Here is a 26,224-nt window from a genome sequence, read left to right on the forward strand (position 1 = left end):
TTGGTTGCAGAATCAGGTGCCACCAGACCTACCACCTCTATTTGGGTTGGAGGTTGAGGGGTGGTGATTGCGCGAACAGCTTGAATCTGGGTCAATGTTGAACGAAGCTCGCGATTTTGGTCTGCCAGCAACTTCTGTCGGTTCAGCGCCTCCTCTGCCTCTGCCTTCACGTTCTGTAGTGGGTGTAACTTGACTCACTACTTTAGCTTACACGTTGCGCAACGTGTATGAGGAAGCGTAAGTACTTAGTAATTACTTAGGTTAATTATATTTGAATACACAAATATAGTTTAGTTCCGATAAGACTCCAAGTGCCTTAGAATAGGTAAAATGAGAACTGTATTGTTTGTATATTGATCTTCCTCTAAAATCTGCTAAAAACTGTTTATCATCTATGAAAGGGTTGACAGCGGCTGGCTGTCAGAGCCCCGCTAATATGCATGACTCTGATTGGTAGAAAGATGCTGCTTTCTACCAATAGGATCTGTGGGTAGGCGTGGACCACTCATTGTGGTGGCCCACTTCAATGTATCCATTGGTGTGTCTTACACTAAGGTGAGGAAGTATCCAAAACTTTTAACAGATAACCTATCTGTTAAATTCACAAGTGGCTTGCAGCCACTTGTACGTGTAACCCCGTTACACCATCCCCCCTTAAGGTTAGACGCGCGGGGTCCCCGCACGTCAATCTCTGAATTGACCATTCCTCAATTCTCCGCGTTTGGAGAAGAAACCCGCGCTCATTCAATGATGAGCGCGCCCCAAGAGAAGACAAACACGAAGGCGGTGGAGAGTCATCTCTCCATCAATAACTACTTCGAGCGCCAAAAGGCAAATTATAGCGACGTCGTCGTCTTCGGCGACGACGATGAAGACATGGAGTACGAGAACGACTCGCCCCCAAAGCGTAAAGACTAAGTGTCGAGCGAATCGCTCGACCCTCACGCCAAGAACATTCGCCCGCGTGACGGGGACGAATCGGACGCTTCGAGGTCGAAGCGTTCGCGAACTGAGAGTGATACCCCACTCGCTTTCGCTGGGGCTCTCAGTTCTCCGCGCGCTGTGTCTGCAGTGCGTGACCCGTGGATGCCGTCCGCGTCCGAGATCTCGGACCGGTATGGGAACTCGGTACCTCCGAATGAGGTGCCGTTATACGTACGCAACGCCATCAAGGATAACGCCGTGGCTGATGAGCTGCACTTTGATGCGGAGACGCATCAAAGGCGCGATTGTTACATCGGACGCTTCCATGAGCTCCGATGGTTTCAAAGCAAGAAGACATCTTCTCGCAGCAAAGTGCCCGAATGGCAGGCACTTTGTCAAAGTTGGAACGCGTTTGTTGAAAACTTCAACAAGAAACCGAGCGCTTACCGTGATCGGATTAAGCAAGCGCGTGATCGCTTCGAGACGTACTCGAAGCGTGGAAAGTTGGAGCAACTTCACGTTGCTGCGGAGGAGGCAAATGTGCCGTGCGCTGTGCCCGATGGCTTTCAGTGCACGAAGTGCTTCCCAGGAGCGGTCCCCTTGAGCGACCTCGACCTGAACGGGTACACGTCGTTCCGTGTGCCCGAGAGTCTCAAAGAGCTCCGTGCTAAATTCTTAGCACGTGAGGGTTCGGGCGCTAGCGATGACCGCAGCGCTCGCACTACTTCCGCTCCACCAGCGCGTACTGCTCCTCGTACGCCCTCACCATTTCCGGAACGTCCTCCAGCAAGACGTTCCGCAGCTCCCATGTATCTTGATGGGGAGGAAATCCTCTCCAACGGATATGAAAATGAGCCCCTTGAGGGTTCGTTTTCGGGATACTATGGTCAACCATCCGCTCAACAATTCAGCGGGTTGAGCCGCGGGCGTCACGGATCGGCGGTGGCGGGGGTGGGAACACGCCCCGGGTATGATCAGCCCCGGGCTGATCAGTACGCGTCTCTCCACGACCGGGTGACCGCCGTGGAGCGTCTGCAGGGCGCTGAGTTCGCCGCCCTGAAGCAGGAGCAGGCGAACCAGAAAGCCCAAGTCGCGGCGGTCTCGCAGACCGCCTCGAGTATCCTGGTCGAGTTGGGGACCCAGATGAAGGGGTTGCTCCAGCGCGTCCGCGTGCTGGAGGAGAGGCTGCTCGTCGCCGAGGCCAAGGCCGCTTCTGCCTCGGCTCCTGCCGAGGCTTCGGGTCAGCCGAGCTAACTGGCTCGTGCTGCAGGTATAGCTTGAACCGCCCGACAAAAAATGTCGGGTGGAGGCGCATGCTAGACGGTATGTCTAGCGTGCAAGCGTTGCCGTGCCGTACCAACACAGTGAACGGCCCGATGAAGCGCGGAGCAAGCTTGCTTGCCCCGAAATCCGAAACTGCATGTTTAGGCAGGTTTTGAGTAGCTAACAAAACCAATGAACTAACTTTGAATTCATTTGTGTTGCCTCTGCCCACATTGTCTGCGTTCAGCTTCTGTTGATCAACAGAAGCTGCTATTGCATCTTGGACAAATCGAATTACGGCTTGTCTTTTGGTGATGAAACTGATTGCATCCGAGCTGAAGTCATTCAGCTCGCTCTCCGCTAGAGGCCCGGCCTCTGCGAGGTTCTTCGCGGTGTCTGCGCTCTGCGCAGACCCGTGGTCGTTGTCCTTGTTGTTGGAGGAGTCTGCGCAGGGCGCAGTCTCATGTGGTTTGTTCGTTGTTGCAGCTGATACTGGGCAAGTGTCAGCGGTTTTCTGCGGCTGCTGTGTTGCAGTCGTAGGTCCTCCCCCACTTAAAGCGGGAGCCATCACTCCGAGTAAACTCGGTAGACGTAGATACCGCATGGCATTCACGTAGAACGGTGTATGCCCTGTCGAGGCATGCACTGAGTTATTGATGGCAAACTCTGCCATCGATAAGCACTCGCTCCAGTATTGGAACGAGTGAGCGTAGCTCTTCAAAATATCGACGAGCACGCGGTTCACGCGCTCGGTTTGACCGTCCGTCTGAGATGGTCCGCAGTCGACATCGAAAGTTGGCTTCCAAGAAGTAAACACTTCTTGCCACAGGTGCGCTGTGAAGCGCGGGTCTCTGTCCGACACGATGTCGGTCGGCATGCCATGGTGTTTGAACACCATGTCGACGAACAGACGGGCCGTCTGCTTCGCGGTCACCTCTGCCAGCACCGCAGCAAGATGTACCATCTTGCTGGAGCGGACGACGAAGACAACAACACCGGCATTCCCTCCGCTGTCCGGGGGGAGACCAAAGATGAAGTCCAATGACATGGACTTCCAACACTCCGGCGGAGTCGGTAGTGATTGTAAAGGAGCCTGCGCGAATGGCGCAGGCTTCACGCGTTGGCATACCTCGCAAGCACGGACGTACTTGCGCACCCACTTATGCTGGTGGTGCCAGTAGAAGTCGCGCGTGAGAAGGACGTATGTCTTCTCACGTCCGAGATGTCCCGCAGACGGGGCATCGTGATGATCCCGAGGCGCAGGTCATGGGTATTTGGCACGACAACGCGGACCGCGTTGTCGTCGACTGCATTATAAAGCAGTAGTCCGTCGTGCACCCGATATCGGCATGCACGCGCACGAAGGTGCTTGGGCAGCTTCTGACCGGACTTGTCAGAAGGCACTGTGCCATAGGCCAGCAAAAGTTTCGCGTCCGCATCGTGCGCGTACGCGGCCTTCACATCATCCAACAGAGACGACGTCGGTGTGCTCATTCGCGTGGCGTCAACGGCATTGACGTCAGCAGCTTCTGCGTAGTCCGGCCGACGTGATAACGTGTCGGCCACCACATTTAATCTTCCGGGTTTGTATTCGACCCGGAAGTTATACTCCGCAAAGAATGAGAGCCATCTCACCATTCTTTGTGATATGTGTGGCGACTTCACTGCGGTGCGCAGTGATGCATGGTCGGTGTAGACCACAAATGGTCTACTTCCAAGCAAATACACTCGGAACTTTGCGAGTGCATATTTCATGGCAAGGGGTTCCTTATCATGTACAGAATAGTTGCGCTCAGCTGGCTTCAGCTTACGCGGCTGGCAATAGACGACACGATCACGGCCCTCGTGATCGTGCTGCATCAACGCGCATCCGATCGCGAAGTCGGATGCGTCACATACGACGTGGGACGGACGATCTTGGTCAGCCACTGCCAAGATCGGTGCCTCAGTCAAGCCCCGCTTGACTGCATCGAATGCCTTTTGGCAATCAGTTGTCCAATTCTACACAGCTTCTTTCTTAAGAAGTTGTGACAGCGGGCGGATCTTGCCCGCGTAATCCTCCACGTACTTGCACAAGTACGTGGCCAAGCCAAGGAACTGCTTCAGTTCCTTGACACTTGAAGGCGTTGGCCATTCATTAATCACTCTGACCTTTTCCGGGTCAGGGCGAACACCATTCGTCCCTACGAGACACCCGAGGACGGGTATCTCGCTCGAAGATACACTTCTTCAGGTTCGCGAAGAGCTTATGCTTTCGCATAAGTTCAAGTAGCTTCCGAAGATGCACCCTGAACACATCATCGAAGTAGCTCGGCGCGAAGTCGCGCACCGAGCGGAACAAGTGCGTCACGCACCTGTTGAATGTCGGAGGGGAGTTCTTAAGCCCCTGTGGCATTACTAGCCATTCCCAGAGCATGCCGTTTGGTGTGCTAACTGCCATGAGAGGGATGTCGCTCTCACGCATTCGGATTTGATAAAATCCATCTCGCAAGTCGAGAGCACTGTAAACGGTGCTCCCGGCCATCGAATCGATGATGACATCTTTTCGTGGTATCGGCGTCTGCGCCGGTACCGTCGCATCGTTCAGCTTGTTATACGCATGAACGATGCGCCATCCACCCTGTGGCGTTTTGACACAGAACGTCGGAGCACTGTGCGGGGACTTTGATTCCCGCACTTGTCCAGCTTTGCGGCGACTTTCAAAGAAGTCGTTGATCGCCTTTACTTGTTCTCGCGGCAGTGGCCACTGCCGCGTGACACAGTACTTCGTGCCCGGCACGAGATCAATCTCGTGCTGAATACCCTTATCCCGCGGAAGCTCCGCAGGAATCTCTTCCGGGAGTACGCCTTTGTACTCCTTCAACAATTCGTAATAGGGACTCGACTTCAGCGAGTCCCAGCCTTGTTCCTCGAAGCGCTCTCGCTTCGTCTTCGCACTGAGAGTGTTTTCACTCTCAGCGGTACTTCCCATGAAGAGCTGTCTCAGCTCTTCGCTCTCGCTCTCCGTTCTTTCGCTGTTCGAAAGTACGCAGACCTGCTCGATGCGTCCATCGTGCAAGTCGCGCGTGCAGCGCTTCCAACTCATGGCTGGAAGCGAAGTCAACTCCGACGCCCTCGTCGGAGGATTAGCGAGTCCCATTTCCTGATACTGGAATCCAGTATTGGTACGCGTCAAGACGTTCAGCGTCTCGACGCCCGGCGTCACCGCCTCTGTCTGCCCGGCAGACAGTTCCTGTAGCGTCTGGGTCCCGGACCGAGACTTGCGCAGCGTTCTTCGCATGCGCCGTCTTCTTGTTGTGCGGAGCCCGGCTCCGAACGGTGGTTCTTCTGGTCCAGGCCCGGCCATGGACAGTTCTTCGCCGGCGGACCCTGTCCACGGGCACGCGGTATCAAGCCCGGCTTGATCGCATGACGCTTCGTCGTGCAGCCCGGCTGCACGACAGCATGCCAATGGCGTCAGTACGGGACGTTTGCAACCGTCCTTACTGTTTGCAGCGTCAAATCCGGGAGTTGACACGCCTTCGTCACCTCGACGCCAGTTATTGGCGGAGCCCCTCATGACCAAGGGTGCGTCGGCTCCCGGAGCCGACGTGTCGTCGTCAACCTGACCTCTTCGGGTCAGGGACTGTCCCTTGCGTACTTGAACGTGGGTGTTGGTTCCCGAAACCAACACATCTTTTCCTTCCGACATCGGCAGCATTGCCGACGTGGATCCCACTTGTGCGCATCATCGCGCACCCCTTGGGCACTCCGAGACAGCTGCATTAAGCGCTGTCTCGACTGGTGAGCCGCGCGCACCTGCTGGTGCGTGCGCTGCGGTAACAGGGCCATCGCTCTCTGTTCCGCTGTCGCGTCCGAAGCGCATGAGCGTGCACTTCTTCCAGTCTATCACCGGTTCATGCCGTGGCTTGCACGGCATGCCCATTACCACGTCGAACGTATCGTCCAGGTCCAGGAAGATAAAGTGTTCGACAAACACACGTTGTTTGTACGAGAAGCGCACGTTCACGACGCGCTTCTCGGTCTTTTCGATGGCACCTGTTGCCAGTCGTACCTCCAAAAGACTTCGAGGTACATTTACCTCCTCGAAGTCAAGTCTCGGCAGGCTCCGTAGTCGAACAAAGTTGTTCGACGCGCCTGAATCTACCAATGCTCGACGAGAGTCACTCGCTCTCTTCGAGTAAACCTTCAAGATGACTAGGTTCGGCCTGTCATCGTGTTTCTTGCACCGAGAGCTAGTCTCACTGGGGGCTGCAGTCCTCAGTGTCGCGTGCCCGATGTCGGCACGCGCGACTGCATTACCAGCAGGGCACCTCGCGCCTACTGGATGTTCACGTTTTTTTGTTTGTTCGCAGCGATGCCTAGCATCGCCACGACGGCCTCGTCCAGGGGGCATGGGAGCTGTGCACTCTCTGGTAAAGTGACCGATCCTTCCGCAACGGAAGTATCGCACGTTGCCTCCCTGCTGCTGGTAACCAGCAGCCGTTGCGTTCGAGAGGTCCATTGGTCCGGTACCTCCCGTCCTCGCTACCGGGGCGGTTGCGGCCTCGGCGCATTTGCATGGAGTTTAGCCTGCCGCAGGTTAAACTCTTCTTGCATGGCAAGGGTGATTGCAGCTTCGAGAGTACTCGGGTACTCTCGGAAGAGATAGGTCTTCACGGGCCCATCTCTAAGTCCCTTCATGAACGTGACGGCCTTAGTCGCCTCGTCGATTGGATTGGTCACGATATTTGAAACCAAGTATCGTGCGCGCTGCGCGTAAGCATGAGCGTCATGCTTACCCTGCTGCAGGTCGAGGAATTCCGCCCTCGACCGGAACTCGTTTTACGGGGGCTCAAACGCTTGTCTGAGCTCCTCTTTGAACACTTCGTACGTGCTAAAGCACGTAGGATCGGAGAGTCGGCGTCCATACGCCCAACTCCTTGCGCGTCCGCCAAGGCAGGGCATGGCGAACGCGACCTTCGACAGCGAGTCGACGATGCGTCGAGCCACTATGGCTGTGTCGAGCTCGACAAGCCACCGGAGGAGAGGCTCGCCCTCTCTTCCTACAAAATTGCTCACACTCAATTTTAATGGTTGAGCACGCGGTGTCGTCCCTGACGACGCCGTCACTGAGGAAGCAGCATCACGCTGCTCCTTCATGATGAACCCCAGAGCAACACCATGTTGCTCCGTCGGCGATAGCGTACGCAGCATCGTAGCTATCGCCGCTTCTCCAATGACTGTTGACAGTCGTTGGAGGGCTTCCCACTCTGGGTCAGACAGGTGGGGGCAGTCAGCGCGTGCAACATGCGTTGCAGGCGTATTGGAGCTCTCCATGGCACCTCCGTGCTCATGTGGTTCTCGGCTCCGCGTTCGTACACCACGTACGAACGTCAAGCAGTCGGTCGTTGGACGGACTACAAAGTGCTACCAGGTGTAGTGGGTCTAACTTGACTCACTACTTTAGCTTACACGTTGCGCAACGTGTATGAGGAAGCGTAAGTACTTAGTAATTACTTAGGTTAATTATATTTGAATACACAAATATAGTTTAGTTCCGATAAGACTCCAAGTGCCTTAGAATAGGTAAAATGAGAACTGTATTGTTTGTATATTGATCTTCCTCTAAAATCTGCTAAAAACTGTTTATCATCTATGAAAGGGTTGACAGCGGCTGGCTGTCAGAGCCCCGCTAATATGCATGACTCTGATTGGTAGAAAGATGCTGCTTTCTACCAATAGGATCTGTGGGTAGGTGTGGACCACTCATTGTGGTGGACCACTTCAATGTATTCATTGGTGTGACTTACACCAAGGTGAGGAAGTATCTAAAACGTTTAACAGATATCCTATCTGTTAAATTCACAAGTGGCTTGTAGCCAATTGTACGCGTAACTCCGTTACACGTTCCCGTTCCAGTCCATGCTTTGGATGACAGCTTCCAGGCACGCATTCGCCTCGCGGGTGGCTTTCTCGGTGCGGTGGGCGCGATCGACATCGGCTCTGCGGTGCTCGGCTTCCACTGGGCCAGGCGTGCCTGCAAGCGTCGGTCAAGCTCCGCCTGGTCCATCTCTCGCTGTTGCGCAACGAGCTCAGTGGCTCGACTAGCAGCGGCGTCACGCTCGCGCTGGACGGCCTACCCGATCCTTGTCTCCAAGTCTTCAGTCTCCATCATGCTGCTGCGAGGCTTCGCCGCAGGTCCCGATTCGGCCTCGCGGATCCGCTGCTCTGCATCACCAAATTTCAGGTGTACCGCTGCCAGAGTGAGCTCGGCCAGGTCCTTCTGCTGATGAGCGGAAGCCATTTGCTCCTTCATCGCACGGACCTCCAAGTTTGCACTCTGAAGGTCACTCTGCTCCCCCAGTAGCATGTCCAGCTGAGCTTGGTTCAGGCGAGCCGAAAACGCGGCTTGCTGTTCTTAAAACTGTCGCATGATGTTCAACGCCACTTGCGCAGCCCCGGGCGACGCCGATGAAGGTCTCGATCCCGATCGCAGAGACTCACCGGTCCAGCTGGAACTGTTCCAGGACGGGCGTTCCCGACGCAAGCTCAGGGACTAGCGTTGGCGGCCTTTGGAAGTCACGCCTGACTCGCTGTGCGAAGAATCCGGCCCATCAGGCTTCACCTCACTTCTCGACTTGAGCGTCCGACACTCTGACGTAGTCCGACTGCTCCGAGTCTCAGCGATCCTGACCTCAGCCATGTCCACGTCATCTTGATCCGGCAGGGCTCGACAGCAAGCGGGGATGAACGTGTTGGTCACAGACATCTTTGAATCGGGAGCAGCGACCAAGGTCCCGCCAGCTTGAACACTCATGACCGAGTGGCCAGGCACCGAGCCCGTGTGCACCGAAGCACTGTGTCCAAGCGACATCACCCAGGACGACGACGGCTGATCCTTGGCGTCTGCGTCTGGTGCGAGGAGCTGTACGCGGAGACGTTCAAAGTTCCTGACGGGACGATCACGCTTGGGACGGAGTCGGAGACGTCACTGGATGACACGTTCAGGGTCGAACCTTGGATGCTCATGACTTGGGCGTTGGGGCTCACGTCTGACGAGGGAATCAGCGAGTGGCCCGACGGAGTTGAGATGCTGAGCGGACGGCAAGGTCGGTGTTGTGGGCGCTTGGGGTCAGGATCGTTCTCCAGCGGCCCTCAAGGGCTGCGGAGCTCCTAGATCCCAGCCATCCTGCACTTCGACACGAACGCTTGTCCAAGCAGCTCGACCTCGTAGTCAGCCAACTTCGTGGCAACTGGTTTAGTCGATCGAGTCTTGTTGGGCATCACTCGAGGAGAAGCAAACACCGGAGGAGATGCTGGTGACGCAGCGGTGGAAACCGCGGTCCCGGCCGCCGCAGAATGAGCAGGCGGCTTGTCTTCCAACTCCTCGTCCTCCAGGTTGACTTGGATCGACGCAGAGGCCGGCGAAGATGGTTCCGGCGCGGCTGGAGGTCCAGCTGAGTCCGAAGCCAATTCCTCGGTAGCATCCGAGCGCTCAACGTCCGGTGACGAACTCGACGAGGAAGGAGCCGACACGCCGTCTAGCCCACCTAACACCTCATCATCCGAAGTTTTCAACGTCTCCAAGGCCAGCGCCTGAAGCGCACTAGCACTCGTGGCAGGCATCCGGGGAACCTCTCGCGTCTCCGAGGCTCTGAGAGGAGGCGCAGGCTTCTTGGATTGAGCGGCAGACGGGATCTTGGCCGGTGTCTTCCCCCTGGAAACAGTCGGTTGCTTCATGGCCGCCGACTTCCAGGAGGTCTCAGGTGTATTAGGGACCGCCAACTTCGGGCGAGCTGGAGACCGCGTAGTACGCGCGGCCGACTTCAGCCCCCCCAGGTGACAACGGGCGGGGACTCGGCGACCCAGACATATCCGGTACTGGAACCGCGGGTGTCGCTGGAGAAGTCACTGAGTGAGCCCCTGCCGTCGAAGCAGGCGCAGAGGGAGAGGAACTTGGACCCGGCGAGGTGGACACAGTGGTCGCAGACATGGAGGTAACGAGGTCAGCAACCGGAGAATATAATTCGTGATCCCTCGAGTCGGCCGAGCTGTCAAGGTCAACCAAGGCATCGCCGGAAGTACCCGGTGCGGCTAACGCTCCAGCTGGAGCCAGGAGAAGCACGCTGAAGGCCGAGTGGCTGGGGTCAAGTGGTCCCGGCGGTACCGACTTTCAGGAAGTCAGCGGGGTTCGAGCGATGGGACGTTGATGTCCGGCGCGCTTTCGGCTGGCTCGCTAGAACGTCTATCGGACTTGCCGGAGCCAACCGGACCCACTGGACGATGTCTAACACGGCGAAGGGTCCGAAGGCGGCGTGTGGATCGGAGCAACAACACCGCTGACTGGGAGAGTGATATGCCAGCAATCCCCTGTCGGAATCTGAGCGAGATTGGAGGAGACTGCACAGACGCGCATTAATTGCCGACTCACTCGGCGAGAGTCCAGGGGCGTCCACACCCGCAGCGGCAGCCACAAGCAAGGACGGGTCGGTCACCGAGATCTGGCCTTGGTGGTGGACGATATTCTTCTGGCGCTGAATAACTCAGCGCTGGTGCTCGATGGTTTGGCCAGTAACCGCAAGGCCCGGTCAGCGCCACCGGATGCGATGACTAAAGCCGCTTCTTGGACACACTCGAAGTAAGAAGTAACCACGCCTTGGAGAGTCGAGTAGGTCTAGTCATGCTCGTTGAGTTGACGACCTTACCGTTCCAGGTCCGTGTCGCGCAGCTGAATAACTCGGCGGTTCGCTTGCCGAGTTAGTTCCCTCAGTTGCATCTCCTGCGTGCACACTGTCTTGCGGAGGGAAGAGTTGAACTCAGTATTGTACTGAGCTCCACCATTCCACTCGTCTCGCTCACGGACGACAGCGGTGTGCTCATGACTTAACCGAGCCGACTTGGCGATAGCCACCTTCATCTGGCGATCCAGATCCCGGTTCTCGCGGGCCAGTGACTCAGCGCAGACCCGGAACTCGGCAAGTTCTTGGCACGGGAGTGACGGACCCTCCGAAGTAAGCAACTTCAGCATCTCCCGAGGCGTGGACTTGGAGAAAAGATCCCGGCGAAGGGGAGCATCCGACGAGGAAGGAGGGCGATGGAGACATAACTCGTCAAGCGTGCTCGATCATTCGGCGGGCTTGGTCCTGGTGATTGAGCCGAGTTCACAGCTCAGCGATCGTCTGTGGAGGCGAACCGACAATTTCAGGCAGCACACTGGACTCCATGGACGCAACTTGGACTCGGCGAGGTGGTGAGCTCGGCAGGATGCTGCCATAGTCGGCGGATGGAAGAGGCGGCCCGCCGTCCACGAGCAAGTTATCACGTCGGTAGCCAACAGGCATGGGACTACGAGCGGGGTTCAGCGAAGGAGTCCTGTGTGGCGAATAAATGCCGCTGTGGGCGACCGAGGAGTACGGCGACCCACTCCCAGTCAAGTCAACTTCACCGACCGGAGAAACAGGCCGCATAGCTGGGTCATCGGAGCACCAGCAAGTGAACGTGCGGAGGAAGCGCAGTGGGCCTCACTCGATCCGATGGCCGTGCTGACCGACAAACCAGCCGTTTTTGCAAATGGGACACCAGCCTAGCGTTTCCGAAATGGGTATCGCGACACAAAGGGTGCTGTGCACTCAGTGTTGTGCGTAAATTTTCACTGTGATAAACTTTATAAAAATACCGTCAAATCAGCAGCAAAGCCAGGAGGCATTGACCACCCATATCCTCGGTACAATTGAAACAGTCTTGAACGCACCGTATCGTAAACGGATTGTCCTAGTTCACCTCCACTACGGCTCTTAAGTGACAGTAAGAATTGTTCGAAGTCGTCAGCGCGATGTAGATCAAAATAAAGAGGAAACAGGTCAGGATGCTCAACCATGACGTGAGCAATGCTGTCCTGCTTTAGTGACTCTACACCCGAGTCGTCATCCTCCAAATTACCGCACCAAGGAAACCATCGCACAGGACACTTCTCTGATTCTCGTAAAGCCACGCCACGCGGCGACATATTCCGCGAGTGTACATCTTCATAGTCTTCACTTCGATGACATTGTCTTTCACCACCTTCACCTGGCTAGCAAGATGTTCAGCGTCCGGATCCATCGCCATATCGGCAAATAGCTTCAAAAGTCGCACTCTGCTTCGATTAAGTGCGAGCACAAGATTGGGACATAAATTCATGCTACGTATGACTATCTGAATCGATGAACTTAACTAAGCATCTTAATATAAAAAGTAATTCAATTCTTGAAAAAAAATATATCTCGGTTTAAGTTGTACATATTTACAATGACAACGTTCTATTCAGCGTTCGCCTGGGTTTGCTCCTGCGTGCACACACACAGCACTTAAACCACAGGTGGGCTTCCTGGTTGGCATTAATTAAACTCACATTGACATGAGCCGAACACCGTGATCCCTAACCCATTTATCCTGGGCACTGAACCCTATACCACCCTCTTCCTCTCCCAGGGGGGGGAGAACCTCTCTTGGGCAATGACAAATGGTCGCACTATTCCGAAACGTTTTCAAATTCTGCACCAAATGACATAATCAAAGAATTTTGTTGCATTCAGAGCAGTAACAGATACTGCGCGCTAGATAGCAACACAAGAAACAAAAGCGACCCGACAGCGGCGGGCCGACGTGCTGTTGATCCGCAATGCTAGTTGACGTTGAACCCGATTAGGTACGACTGAATAAGATATTTGACATAAGTACGACAAGTACCTACTACCCAAACCATTATGTCCGGAAGTGAATAGTTTAAAGTGACTATGTAGACAGGGGAGCGATCACGTGACCACCGGGAAACTGCACCGACGACCTAGGGTGCTGATAGACGGGCTGATGCGGTGGACGAGCGGCAAAGTCGGTACCAAGGAGAGTGGTAGACTGGTGGGATGGTGGCGGAATCGAGTCAGAGGGCTCGCGGTACAGGTCAGGAGCGGTTTCTCGCAGGGCTACGCAGCTTCAAAGATTCAGGCAGTAGCCACGGCAACCAAAGGCGGGGTGACACGGTGAGGATTGACGACCATGGAGTTTGTAGAATGATGTGGCGACATCGCGGAGTGGAGTGTGCGGCTAAGGAGCTCCGAGAGAGGTGAGGGTCAGCCAAGGAGCGGGTAGGACAAGAAGCCCCTTCTCGTAGGTTGGTATAGGCGACTACAAGTGCTTCGTAGGCGAGGACAACGGGTGTGCGGTGAGGCCGCTCGACCGTCAGTCGCAATTATTCCTGGGAAGATAGCTGGTCCGACGGCCAGTTCCAGTCGGGTTAGTGTGTATGTCTACCTCACACTTGGATCATCTTCGTGGAGTTCACATGTCTATCTAAGGGAACGCTCCCCTAGTTTCTCCCCAGCCACTCCGACCAGCCGATTTGCAATCCGATCGACGCGTGAGGTTACTTCACGCCGACGGAGTTCGGCTTGATTAATCGACCCCGTTAGCACCGGCAGACCGCTCGAGTACCCGAGCTTGTCGAGTCGTTGACCTCCTCCGATGCTAAGGCCAGTACTAGTGAGTCAGTGAACGAGGGTGAAGCTTTGGACGATTCGGTATCCCTGACTGATCTCGCCGATGCGACCAGCCACATGTCGGTCACGTATGGTGATGAGTTCTAATGGCACCTGAGTCGACGCGTGATAAACTTCCTATCACGATATGTTTTTGTTTCCTACATAGAAGTCGTTTACATATTCTAATCAGGGTTCGGTAGTAGACCCCAGAATAGTAGCGTTAGTAGTGCTATATTACTACCAATTAGTAGGGCTATGCTATAGTACTGGTGGTTTGGCCGATTAGTAGTACTAATTGAATAGTAGGGATAGAGAAAATGGCATTAGTAGTACTAGTTAGCACTACTATAGTTCCCCAAACTTCAACCCACGTGAGATCTTCGAAGGGCGCGAAAATTGGTGGCTTAGCGGCCTCTCCCGCTCGCTCCATCGCTCATTTCTCGTTTTGCGGCTCAACCAACACACCCATGAAGTGCGCTAAGATTGACTCTCTTTGGAGCGATCTAGCGAAGACATCTCCTTGCTCTGTTTGTGGCGGTCAGGTACATCATTTGTGCAGCAATGAGCTCTGCACGAAGCCAGATGTCGACCTCTCAAACGGGTAACAACGCTGTGGTGATATCTTCGCGTATCATCTGTTTCCCCTAACACTTGCTGAATGCAGGTTCTGCAGTCGCTTGTGTGTGAGCAGATTCTTCAATACTAGCAGTGATTCCCAGGAGCTACCACCAAACAGCATATCCGGTATCTCGTGTTCAAGCGACGCCACCGTGTTAGATCTCGCGCAAGGAGACGCTGAGAACGAAGAAGCACTAACGGGTGATATTCAAAATCACATCGTTCACAAGCCGCCTAAGAAAGGGACTGACTCGGTTTGGAGTGTGATACACCGTTTAGAGAAGCCTACCGCCTACCGGGGCAAGACGGTTCACGCATATTTGCCTGCTGTGTGCGAAGTCGAAGACATAGCAAGATTCGCTATGCCGTGCTAGCAACGCGTCTAATACCAAGACTCATTTGACATCCAAACACAAACAGCACGAATTGGTGATCCAGGTTAAGCATCATCGCCGGAGTCTCGCCGATCGCTTCATGGTACAAGTGGCTCCCAAAGCCGAAGCGAAGCCCCAAGCCCCTCCCGAGTTAAGTGAACCAGAGGTGCAACCTACCAGGCGACTAAAAACGCGGTGGAATGCTCCGGTTCCCCAAGAACAAATTTCGAGTCATATTGCGCGATGGCTAATCCGCGTCGGTGAGTGTGCGAAAACTCGATATGCTAAGCGATTGTGAATCTCATTAATATGCTTTGTCTGTGAAGGTCTGGCGCACAACTGGGTAACGACTCCGGACTTTAAACGATTTCCTAGTGGGTGTTACGGGAGACCCGAACGTCACGAACCCGTTCAGAAAGACCTACAACGATATTCCCGATAATCCCTACGACAAAGTTACTAAGCGTCGCTATGGCTTGGATATGATTAAAATGGTTCAATTCACAGTCTCAGACACGGCAGCGGCAGCTCGTAAGGTCTCGAGACAGTTTGACTCGATCTTATAAACGGATTGCACGATTCATGTACTCAATCTCTGCATTGGATATGGCATCGGACTGAAGGAGAACGTGTGCAACGAATACAAGCAAGATCCGAAAACAGACACGTTTGTCAAGCAACGAGTTGTAGTGACACAAGGTGGTGCATTCCCTTTAGGTGGAGCAGTGATTAGAAAGTTGCGTGCTCAGAACAACTACGTTGCATCCAGTAAGTCTCTTGAACGTGTTGCACGCCTCAAAGAAGTACAAAGTTTCCATAAACTACGTCAGTTAGCTGGTTTCGTGAATGTAGATATTCGTGTCGCTTCCGCAATCAAGTTATTTCAGCGGTCAATCATCAATACTCAGGCGTTTCAGGCATGCGTTCAGAATGCAGATGTGTCAATGAAGGAAAAAAAAAGTTTTCAATCGTATTACGAGTGCTGAGTGGGAGCTAGCGGTTCAATTGGAGGCAATTATGGAGCGCGTAGCAGAGCTAGTGGAGTGAGCCTACTTTGACTCACTACTTTAGCTTACACGTCGCGCTACTTGTATGAGGAAACGTAGGAGTTTATTAATAATTTGAATTAATTATACTTGAGTCCACATGTATAATATAAAATCAAATAAAACACCAAGTAGCTAGTTTAAGGTAAAATGAGAACTGTATTGTTTGTAAATTGATCTTCCTCCTAAATCTGCTAAAACTGTTTATCACCAATGAAAGGGGTTGGCAGCGGCTGGCTGTCAGAGCCCCGCAAATATGCACGTCTCTAATTGATAGAAAGACGCTGCTTTTTACCAATAGGATCTTTGGGTAGGTGTGGACCACTCATTGTGGTGGACCACTTCAATGTAGCCATTGGTGTAACTTACACCAATGTGAGGAAGTATCTAAAACCTTTAACAGATATTTATCTTTTAAACCATAAGTGACAAATGTCACTTGTGACCGTTGTCATGCACAAGTGACAGTTGTCACTTGTGTGTGTAACCCCGTTACACCATCCCTTAGACGTGCCGGGCTCGACACGTCAATTAATATTGACTGCTAGTAAATTGTTTGGGTTGGGGGTTTCCGTGCTCATCCGCAATGATCACGACCAAGCTGAAGACTGCCATTGCAACAGAGGACAAGCTCTCTGTTGCTGAGTACCATGCGCGGTAGGGCGAGGTGCGTCGCTACCACGGGAACAGACAACACAGTGTCTGTGTACGATTCTTCGATGTCGACCGCGTCTGTGCGTCGACATCTCTAAGCGAATTTCTGTTGCTTACCGTGATCGGGTAAGCAAGCGCCAAAGCACTTCGAGTGCTTCTTGAAGCGAGGCAAGTATTAGCACCTCCACGCTGTTGCGGTGGAGGCTGGTGTCCGTGCGCACTGTTCGTCCAGGTGGCGGTGTGTATTAGCAACCGCGACCACAACAAGTATACTATATGTATACCTGAAAGCTTCAATGGTATACCTGAAAGCTTCAATGGTCTCCGTGCTAATTATCTGCGTCAGGCGTTATAGCTTACTACAGCTCTGCACTACCTTCTTGCTGGTAGTGCGTGTTGGGTTTCGTATTCCTTCACCATGTCCGGAACGTCTTCCATCAGGACGTTCCGTGGTTCCCACGTGTCGTGTTGGGGAGGGAAACCTCTCCAGCGAATGCGAAAACAATCCGGACGTCGGATTGCTTTCCTATGATCAACAATTCGCTGGACGATCCAGCGAATTTCTCCACGTGCGTCTCGCAGCGGTGGTGGAGGTGGTGGAAACACGCCCCGATGGAGAAGGCCGTGTTGACCTTCATCTCGTGTCGCTCCACGTCCAGGTGACGGTCGTGGAGTACCTTCAGAGCGCGGAGGTTGCCGCTCTGTACCATCGTGTCCCGGCTGTGGCGGTCTCCCAGACCGCCTTGAACGTGCCGGTCGGGCTGTAGGCCCGACTGTATTAACTGCTCCAGCGCGTAGTCGCGCTGGAGAGGAGGGTTTCCCCTGCCGAGTCTGTCTCTTCGGGTCAGACGAGCCACTTTGCTCGTGCTGGAGGTATGGCTTTAACCGCCCGACATAAAATGTCGGGTGGAGCCGCATGCTAGACGGTATGTCTAGCGTGTATGCGTTGCCGTGGCGTGCCAACACCGTGAATGGCCCGATGAAGCGCGGAGCAAGCTTACTTGCTCCGAATTGGAAACTGCATGTTTAGGCAGGTTTTGAGTAGATAACAAAACCAATGCATCCACGTTGAATTCATTTGTGTTGCCCCTGCCAATATTATCGACATTCAGCTTCTGTTTATCCACAGAAGCAGAATCGTGTCCTGGACAAACCGAATTACGGCTTGTCTTTTATTGATGAAGTCAATCGCATCCGAGCTGAACTCGTTCAGCTCGCTCTCGAGGCCCGGCCTCTGCGTGGTTCTTCGCGGTGTCTGCACCCTGCGCAGACCCGTGGTTGTTGTTCCTTGTGGAGTCTGTGCTCTGCACAGACTCGTTTTCCTTGTTCTGGGGGTCAGCGCCCTGCGCTGACCCTTGGTTCTTCCTGCCAAGGTCTGTGCCCCGCGCAGACCTGGTTGTCTTGTTCCTTGTTGTCGCGGCTGACACTGTGCAGGTGTCAGCGCCTTTTTGCGACTGCTGTGTTGCAGTCGTAGGTCCTCCCCCACTTAAAGTGGGAGCCACCACTCCGAGTAAACTCGGTAAACGTGGATGCCGCATGGCATTCACATAAAACGGTGTATGCCCGGTCGAGGCATGCACCGAGTTGTTGATGGCGAACTCCGCCATCGACAAACGCTCGCTCCAGTATTGGAACGAGTGAGCGTAGCTCTTCAGAATATCGTCGAGCACGCGGTTCACGCGCTCGGTTTGACCGTCCGTCTGAGATGGTCCGCAGTCGACATCGAAAGTTGGCTTCCAAGAAGTGTAAACACTTCTTGCCACAGGTGCGCTGAGAAGCGCTGGTCTCTGTCCGACACGATGTCGGTCGGCATGCCATGGTGTTTGAACACCATGTCGACGAACAGACGGGCCGTCTGCTTCGCGGTCACCTCTGCCAGCACCGCAGCAAGATGTGCCATCTTGCTGGAGCGGACGACGAAGACCACAACACCGGCATTCCCTCCGCTGTCCGGGGGGAGACCAAAGATGAAGTCCAAAGACATGGACTTCCAACACTCCGACGGAGTCGGTAGTGATTGTAACGGAGCCTGCGCGAATGGCGCACGCTTTACGCGTTGGCGTACCTCGCAAGCACGGATGTACTTGCGCACCCACTTATACTGTTGGTGCCAGTAGAAGTCGCGCGTGAGAAGGACGTATGTTTTCTCACGTCCGAGATGTCCCGTAGACGGGGCATCGTGATATTAATACATGATCCTGAGGCGCAGGTCATGGGTATTTGGCACGACAACGCGGACCGCGTTGTCGTGCACTGCATTGTAAAACAGTAGTCCGTCGTGCACCCGATATCGGCATGCACGCGCACGAAGGTGCTTGGGCAGCTTCTGACCGGACTTGTCAGAAGGCACTGTGCCATAGGCCAGCAAAAGTTTCGCGTCCGCATCGTGCGCGTACGCGGCCTTCACATCATCCAACAGAGACGACGTCGGTGTGCTCGTTCGCGTGGCGTCAACGGCATTGACGTCAGCAGCTTCTGCGTAGTCCGGCCGACGTGATAACGTGTCGGCCACCACATTTAATCTTCCGGGTTTGTATTCGACCCGGAAGTTATACTCCGCAAAGAATGAGAGCCATCTCACCATTCTTTGTGATATGTGTGGCGACTTCACTGCGGTGCGCAGTGATGCATGGTCGGTGTAGACCACAAATGGTCTACTTCCAAGCAAATACACTCGGAACTTTGCGAGTGCATATTTCATGGCAAGGGGTTCCTTATCATGTACAGAATAGTTGCGCTCAGCTGGCTTCAGCTTACGCGGCTGGCAATAGACGACACGATCACGGCCCTCGTGATCGTGCTGCATCAACGCGCATCCGATCGCGAAGTCGGATGCGTCACATACGACGTGGGACGGACGATCTTGGTCAGCCACTGCCAAGATCGGTGCCTCAGTCAAGCCCCGCTTGACTGCATCGAATGCCTTTTGGCAATCAGTTGTCCAATTCTACACAGCTTCTTTCTTAAGAAGTTGTGACAGCGGGCGGATCTTGCCCGCGTAATCCTCCACGTACTTGCACAAGTACGTGGCCAAGCCAAGGAACTGCTTCAGTTCCTTGACACTTGAAGGCGTTGGCCATTCATTAATCACTCTGACCTTTTCCGGGTCAGGGCGAACACCATTCGTCCCTACGAGACACCCGAGGACGGGTATCTCGCTCGAAGATACACTTCTTCAGGTTCGCGAAGAGCTTATGCTTTCGCATAAGTTCAAGTAGCTTCCGAAGATGCACCCTGAACACATCATCGAAGTAGCTCGGCGCGAAGTCGCGCACCGAACGGAACAAGTGCGTCACGCACCTGTTGAATGTCAGAGGGGAGTTCTTAAGCCCCTGTGGCATTACTAGCCATTCCCAGAGCATGCCGTTTGGTGTGCTAACTGCCATGAGAGGGATGTCGCTCTCACGCATTCGGATTTGATAAAATCCATCTCGCAAGTCGAGAGCACTGTAAACGGTGCTCCCGGCCATCGAATCGATGATGACATCTTTTCGTGGTATCGGCGTCTGCGCCGGTACCGTCGCATCGTTCAGCTTGTTATACGCATGAACGATGCGCCATCCACCCTGTGGCGTTTTGACACAGAACGTCGGAGCACTGTGCGGGGACTTTGATTCCCGCACTTGTCCAGCTTTGCGGCGACTTTCAAAGAAGTCGTTGATCGCCTTTACTTGTTCTCGCGGCAGTGGCCACTGCCGCGTGACACAGTACTTCGTGCCCGGCACGAGATCAATCTCGTGCTGAATGCCCTTATCCCGCGGAAGCTCCGCAGGAATCTCTTCCGGGAGTACGCCTTTGTACTCCTTCAACAATTCGTAATAGGGACTCGACTTCAGCGATTCCCAGCCTTGTTCCTCGAAGCGCTCTCGCTTCGTCTTCGCACTGAGAGTGTTTTCACTCTCAGCGGTACTTCCCATGAAGAGCTGTCTCAGCTCTTCGCTCTCGCTCTCCGTTCTTTCGCTGTTCGAGAAGTACGCAGACCTGCTCGATGCGTCCATCGTGCAAGTCGCGCGTGCAGCGCTTCCAACTCATGGCTGGAAGCGAAGTCAACTCCGACGCCCTCGTCGGAGGATTAGCGAGTCCCATTTCCTGATACTGGAATCCAGTATTGGTACGCGTCAAGACGTTCAGCGTCTCGACGCCCGGCGTCACCGCCTCTGTCTGCCCGGCAGACAGTTCCTGTAGCGTCTGGGTCCCGGACCGAGACTTGCGCAGCGTTCTTCGCATGCGCCGTCTTCTTGTTGTGCGGAGCCCGGCTCCGAACGGTGGTTCTTCTGGTCCAGGCCCGGCCATGGACAGTTCTTCGCCGGCGGACCCTGTCCACGGGCACGCGGTATCAAGCCCGGCTTGATCGCATGACGCTTCGTCGTGCAGCCCGGCTGCACGACAGCATGCCAATGGCGTCAGTACGGGACGTTTGCAACCGTCCTTACTGTTTGCAGCGTCAAATCCGGGAGTTGACACGCCTTCGTCACCTCGACGCCAGTTATTGGCGGAGCCCCTCATGACCAAGGGTGCGTCGGCTCCCGGAGCCGACGTGTCGTCGTCAACCTGACCTCTTCGGGTCAGGGACTGTCCCTTGCGTACTTGAACGTGGGTGTTGGTTCCCGAAACCAACACATCTTTTCCTTCCGACATCGGCAGCATTGCCGACGTGGATCCCACTTGTGCGCATCATCGCGTACCCCTTGAACACTCCGGGACAGCAGCATTAAGCGCTGTCTCGACTGGTGAGCCGCGCGCACCTGCTGGTGCGTGCGCTGCAGTAACGGGGCCATCGCTCTCTGTTCCGCTGTCGCGACCGAAGCACACGAGCGTGCGCTTCTTCCAGTCAATTACCGGTTCATGCCGTGGCTTGCACGGCATGCCCATAACAACGTCGAACTTATCGTCCTGACCTGGACGATAAAGTGTTCGACAAACACCCGATGTTTGTACGAGAAGCGCACGTTCACGACGCGCTTCTTCGGTCTTCACGATGGCACCTGTTGCCAATCGAACTTCCAGAAGCCTTCGAGGCACCTTTACCTCCTTGAAGTCAAGACTCGGTAAGCTCCGCAGTCGAACAAAGTTGTTCGACGCGCCCGAATCTACCTGTGGGCTTGGTCGGATTGAACACAATCAGTTGCCGATCCTGGCGCGATCGGCAAGCCACACTTTGCTTCATCTAGCGCGACGTTCCTCCCGACGACGACGTACTTGTCGCATGTAATCGCCAACAGATTTAGTAGAGGCTGAATGCGAGCGGCAGCGTCCGGGGCCATTGTCGCAGCAGCTGCATTGAAGCTTAGGCATCGCCGCAGTAGCTTGAACCGGTTCAGTGACATAATACTGTCTAGTGAAGTCGTGGACCCGCCAAAATTTGTATCCTCAGGCTGAGCCCCCTCGTAGTTTGCGTGTTCCTCTTTGGCGTTGAAAGCCACGAAGAATAAAATACCCAGAAAGCCCATCAATTCAGTCATCGTGCACTGTTCGGGATCTTGATATCATTAATTACTCCATTCTCGTTGGTCTCATGCAGCACCTCGCGCCCAAAGTACAGAGGGATGTACCCCCCAAAAAAGCTAGAACAGGCTGAGTGCTCAAATATATGACGATACTCGGGTCGAAGGTATGTGCTGGTTGATCCATCGTCGTGTTCGTAAAGGTCCCGCGAGGCATCCATGGTTTGTGAACGCTCGAAACGCATGTAACGAACGGCCACGACTTCTTCCAGGGTAGTGGAGGAGATCAGTACGGTCGTAGGCTTCATACACTTCTGCTTCTTGGAGTTCATGTTCATCCTCCATTCGGATTTGCTCAGATTCATCACATTCCAGTATATCATGCCAGGCTTGATTGCACTTGTCTTTGGCCAACACCCTGTAGTTAGCGATTCCACACTGGATGATGCCGACACTATGGTTATCGATGCTGCCTTGGAACTCAGTGTAAAGCCATCGGATCTGAAACTTGCCCTTGCACTTTTTTTGCAGGACGGCAGACGCTCCCAATGAGATATGCCGTGCCAGCATGTCGATAATTTTTTTTATTCATCCAGGGCTCTCTCGCCGGAGAGAAGGTCGCAATTTCGTCGATATACACATGTTGAAGAAGACGGGGTGGCGTTCGTGTTGCAGCAGCTCCACTCGATCATTTGATACAGCCGATACACTTCCACTGACACACCCTGTAGTTTGGTGTACCCGAACAATACCGGGCCTCGGCCATGCTCGCCATTGCCACCATCAGCTCCATGCCGAACATCTGCATCTGTATTTCCTCCTCTCAGAATGCCACCGCCGTGGTACCTAATAGGCAAACCCACACGCAGCAGTTTGGTCAGTAGCTGCTGCATCACGCCCCGATCTCTTCACCAACGCACCGGCCGTAAAGACGACGTCGGCGTCGTCGACCTCCTTCAACCCGTCACCGACGTCATCGCCACCTTCAGCGTCGGATGCTGCTGCAGCTTGGTCGCCACGGCCCCGGCCGCCAGGTTGGCCACGAGCATGAGCATGAGCGCGTCCACGCCCGCGAACTCGAGCTGCTATACCACGAGCACGTCCACCTGCTCCAACTTCGGGGCCAACTGAACCAACAGTAGCTAGTAATACAACACACAACATACAGTCGAATTCTCAGTAGCTGCAGCCCATAATTATAATATCGTTGCCAACGCACCTGCCGCGAAGGCGACTTTGGCGCCGTCCTCTTCCAATCCGTCGCCGGCTTCACCGCCACCCGTAGCAACAGAACGTGTTGTGGTGCGCCTTGGTCCATCGCTGCGTACCGGATTATTGGTCATCTTCGCGTCCACAGTAGCTAGTCACAGGATTTAGTACAGAGTACAGGAAGAATTTGCAACCCCTAGATGGATCTATATTTGCGGAAGCTGCGCACCTTTCGTATAGACGTAATGCAGCACGGCGTCCTCGCCAAGGTAGTCATCTCCTTCAATCCCGCGCGGATTTCCCCCAGGACGGACGTAGTGGTAACGCGAATCAAGACATCGACCACCAAGCGTTCCCTTTGAGGTCCACCCTTCCTTGCGCAACTGGAGCCACAGCTGTCGGAACTCAAGCACTCCGTCGTGGCTCGCCGCATCCGAAGCACCTGCTTGCGTCGTGTAGGCGCTTGTTCTCCCGAGCACCCGCAAACCCCTCATCGGTCTTGCGCTTTGGCATCGATCTTGCCAGCGCCGCCGTTTATTTCTGGGTAGGGAGCGGGAATGGAGTCTGGGGGCTGGGGTGAATCGTCGCATCGTGATTAGTTTATGCAGGTACCATAATTGAGTATTTCCTGAAGATAACAGAGCACATCATCAGCTCGAATCCTGGGTTATACGTTTCTATAGTCCAACAGGTGTAACCCCAAATTTTCTGAGCGCGGTAAGCGTCACATACAATCTCCTATATGGATACACCCATTGTGACCACCCTATAGTCAGTGCAAAATAAATGGATAGACTGCTACCTATTCGTTCAGAACCATACAAACACCATACAAAATAGACGTTTTGTGCACCTATACGGGAGAGTGAAGAACCACCGCGTCAGATAGCCCTCGTTCTTCAGCGTCGGCAGCAGCACCGTGCAGCCACGCAGGTTCATCTTCTACGCTGGCCCAGCGAGTGTGTGCACGCGCGATGATGCCGTCCGCATTCACCTTGGTCACGGTCAATTGTACTGCCAACCTTCACAGACTGCGGTAACTGCGAGCAGGTAATTCAACCTAAAATACATATTGGTAGTCTTTGGTGGCAGAGAAGCAGCCAGATAAACTCGACCCATGACCCCTCATTTTCAGTTCGTATGAGGCATCTAGTCCATTCACCTTTGCGCGGAACACTCACGGCAGGTACGCACGCTTCCGCGTCATTATCATCCATTAGAAAATGACGCGAAATCGCACAGACCTGGAGCCAGTTCAATTCGAGGATTCGACGCCACGTCGCCGATCCATAAAAAAGAGCCTAATCGCAAACTATGGCAAATATATTATATTATACTGAATTTATAGCGAGACGGGTACGTTGTACCTACTTCGTTTGACCAATGAAAGATAGGTTGCACTAGTAGCACCATTTTTTATATTAGCCAATCTTCTTCTTTCACGACTAGTACCGTAAAATCGTCAAAGGGCGAAAAATGCGCCCTTTAACCCTTTGACTACCAGCCAGCTGGAGTGATTTATAGGTCCATAGGGACCCATAAGAGGTCTAATCGCAAGATGCGATTGGCCAAAACTAAAAGCTACGAGACGACGGCAAAGCACTGTACAACCTAACAGGTCTCCATGGACCTGTAAAATGCATTACCGCACGAGCCACAAACAGTTCGTGTGACCTGCCATAATTGTTTTCTCGTCTAGCTAGCAGCCCCGCCTCCCCTTCGTGGACAAAAGAACTTCGATGCGTTGTTCAATGTAGCCGACGACGACACGTGAGACTGGGAGACCGACATGGACCCTGGCCTGGAAGGGTGCGGAGCAGGTTCGAATGTATACGAGCTAATATTCAAATTCATACATCAGGCAACGCTACAGAATCCTAACCAAACTAGATAAGCTTACAGTGATAGCGTTATAGCAAGCCAGTGTGAATGTTACGCAGGATTGCATGTGCAGGAGTGCGAGCGGTTGGCGGATGTAGATTGGAAACTGCTACTACATGGGGTGCTCGGCTAAGCACGCATACTTGGGATAATGCTATAACGGAATGACGCTGAGTCGAGAGCGCGCGGGCTCCGACGCCACCGCTCGGAGGTCAGCATCCTCAGTGGGCTCGCCGTGATGTCCACCCCAAACGGCTCCTACTTCCATAGACCATTGCCGTTGTAGCGACACTGACCAGGGCGCGACGGCATGTAGCTCGACCTCTCAAACTTTTGATTGGGAGTACCGTGAAGTAAACCACCGTCGCCACGTGTAAAAATTGGTGTTTTTGATTGGTCGTTTTTTCCCCTGTGCGTTGAATTGATTTGCTGGAGCCATAGGTCCAAGGAGACCCGTAAGAAATCTCTGGTAGTGAAAGGGTTAAGTGCTCCCGTCTTTTCCAAACATCGCTCCGGAGGGATGGTGCACTTCAATGTACAATCCTCAAGGAGATGGGTACACCTAGAGGTAGTACCGTGATTTTTTAAAAGGGCGAAAAACGCGATCTTTTGGCTTTATATTACTTGACGCAGTATACTATACAAGATATAGGTGGCTTGCGAAAGGGTTAACATACAAAAGCGTAGCAACATTAATACCAATTGAGCTTATGACAATTTAAGAAAGCGCGCAATGAAAATATGGAAGAGTGCCCCGGGAAGATGAAGAAGTTGCCGGCGGTGAAGAAAGTAGGCGGTGCGATGGATGGAGAGTGACGCGGGCGACTCCGACGAGAAGGTCAACGGAGCGGGAATGCAACATGACGCCTGAGTCTGATCCCTCGACGGGATCAGGGCTGACCTGACCCCAAACTCGGTGCTCAGCTATGCACAGCCCCGTCCCTCAAAACCCCGTCGCTCGGACACCGTCACAAGGGGACCGTGATTACGAGTCACGAATCAGATTGAAGATCGGCTGCGGGAAGCACGCCGGAAGTAGGGTTAGGTACTGAATTGGAGGCTTAGCAGGCAGGAATAGCTAGTAGCCAGTAGCAAGGACATAGACTATGACTCAGTCCCGAAAATTCTCTAAACCACAAATACCTCCCACGGATCTTCCACGTTCAGGGGAACTACTAAGCGACGGCAAGTAGCCCGACACCCAGCTTGGACGTGTAGGGTTTGTGCGATGACGAACTAATAGTTTTCTGTGAGGGCGCTACTCCACAAAAAACCGCAATAGCACTAGAGGTAGCACATTCACCAGCGGCACC

At 53.9% G+C, this 26,224-nt stretch overlaps 2 protein-coding genes across 2 annotated transcripts in view; both read right to left on the bottom strand.

The window, feature by feature from the left end:
* The window catches only part of IUM83_15174 (Serine protease family S33), a gene marked incomplete at both ends in the record, with an annotated part of 34,928 nt that extends 25,019 nt beyond the window's left edge, over window positions 1–9,909 (bottom strand). The window contains one exon of the mRNA XM_067939974.1: window positions 9,475–9,909. Within this exon, the coding sequence (XP_067782218.1) occupies window positions 9,475–9,909 (435 nt within the window). The remainder of the gene's footprint in view (window positions 1–9,474) is intronic.
* A 961-nt stretch (window positions 9,910–10,870) lies between these two features.
* IUM83_15175 (uncharacterized protein) lies at window positions 10,871–11,197 on the bottom strand (the record flags this gene model as incomplete). The annotated part of the gene is made up of 1 exon (XM_067939975.1): window positions 10,871–11,197. One exon carries the CDS (start codon window positions 11,195–11,197, stop codon window positions 10,871–10,873), a length of 327 nt encoding a protein of 108 aa, XP_067782219.1.
* Between the last annotated feature and the right edge of the window lie 15,027 nt (window positions 11,198–26,224).

This window comes from Phytophthora cinnamomi, assembly GCF_018691715.1.
Source record: "Phytophthora cinnamomi strain GKB4 chromosome Unknown Contig108, whole genome shotgun sequence".
NCBI lineage: Eukaryota > Oomycota > Peronosporomycetes > Peronosporales > Peronosporaceae > Phytophthora > Phytophthora cinnamomi.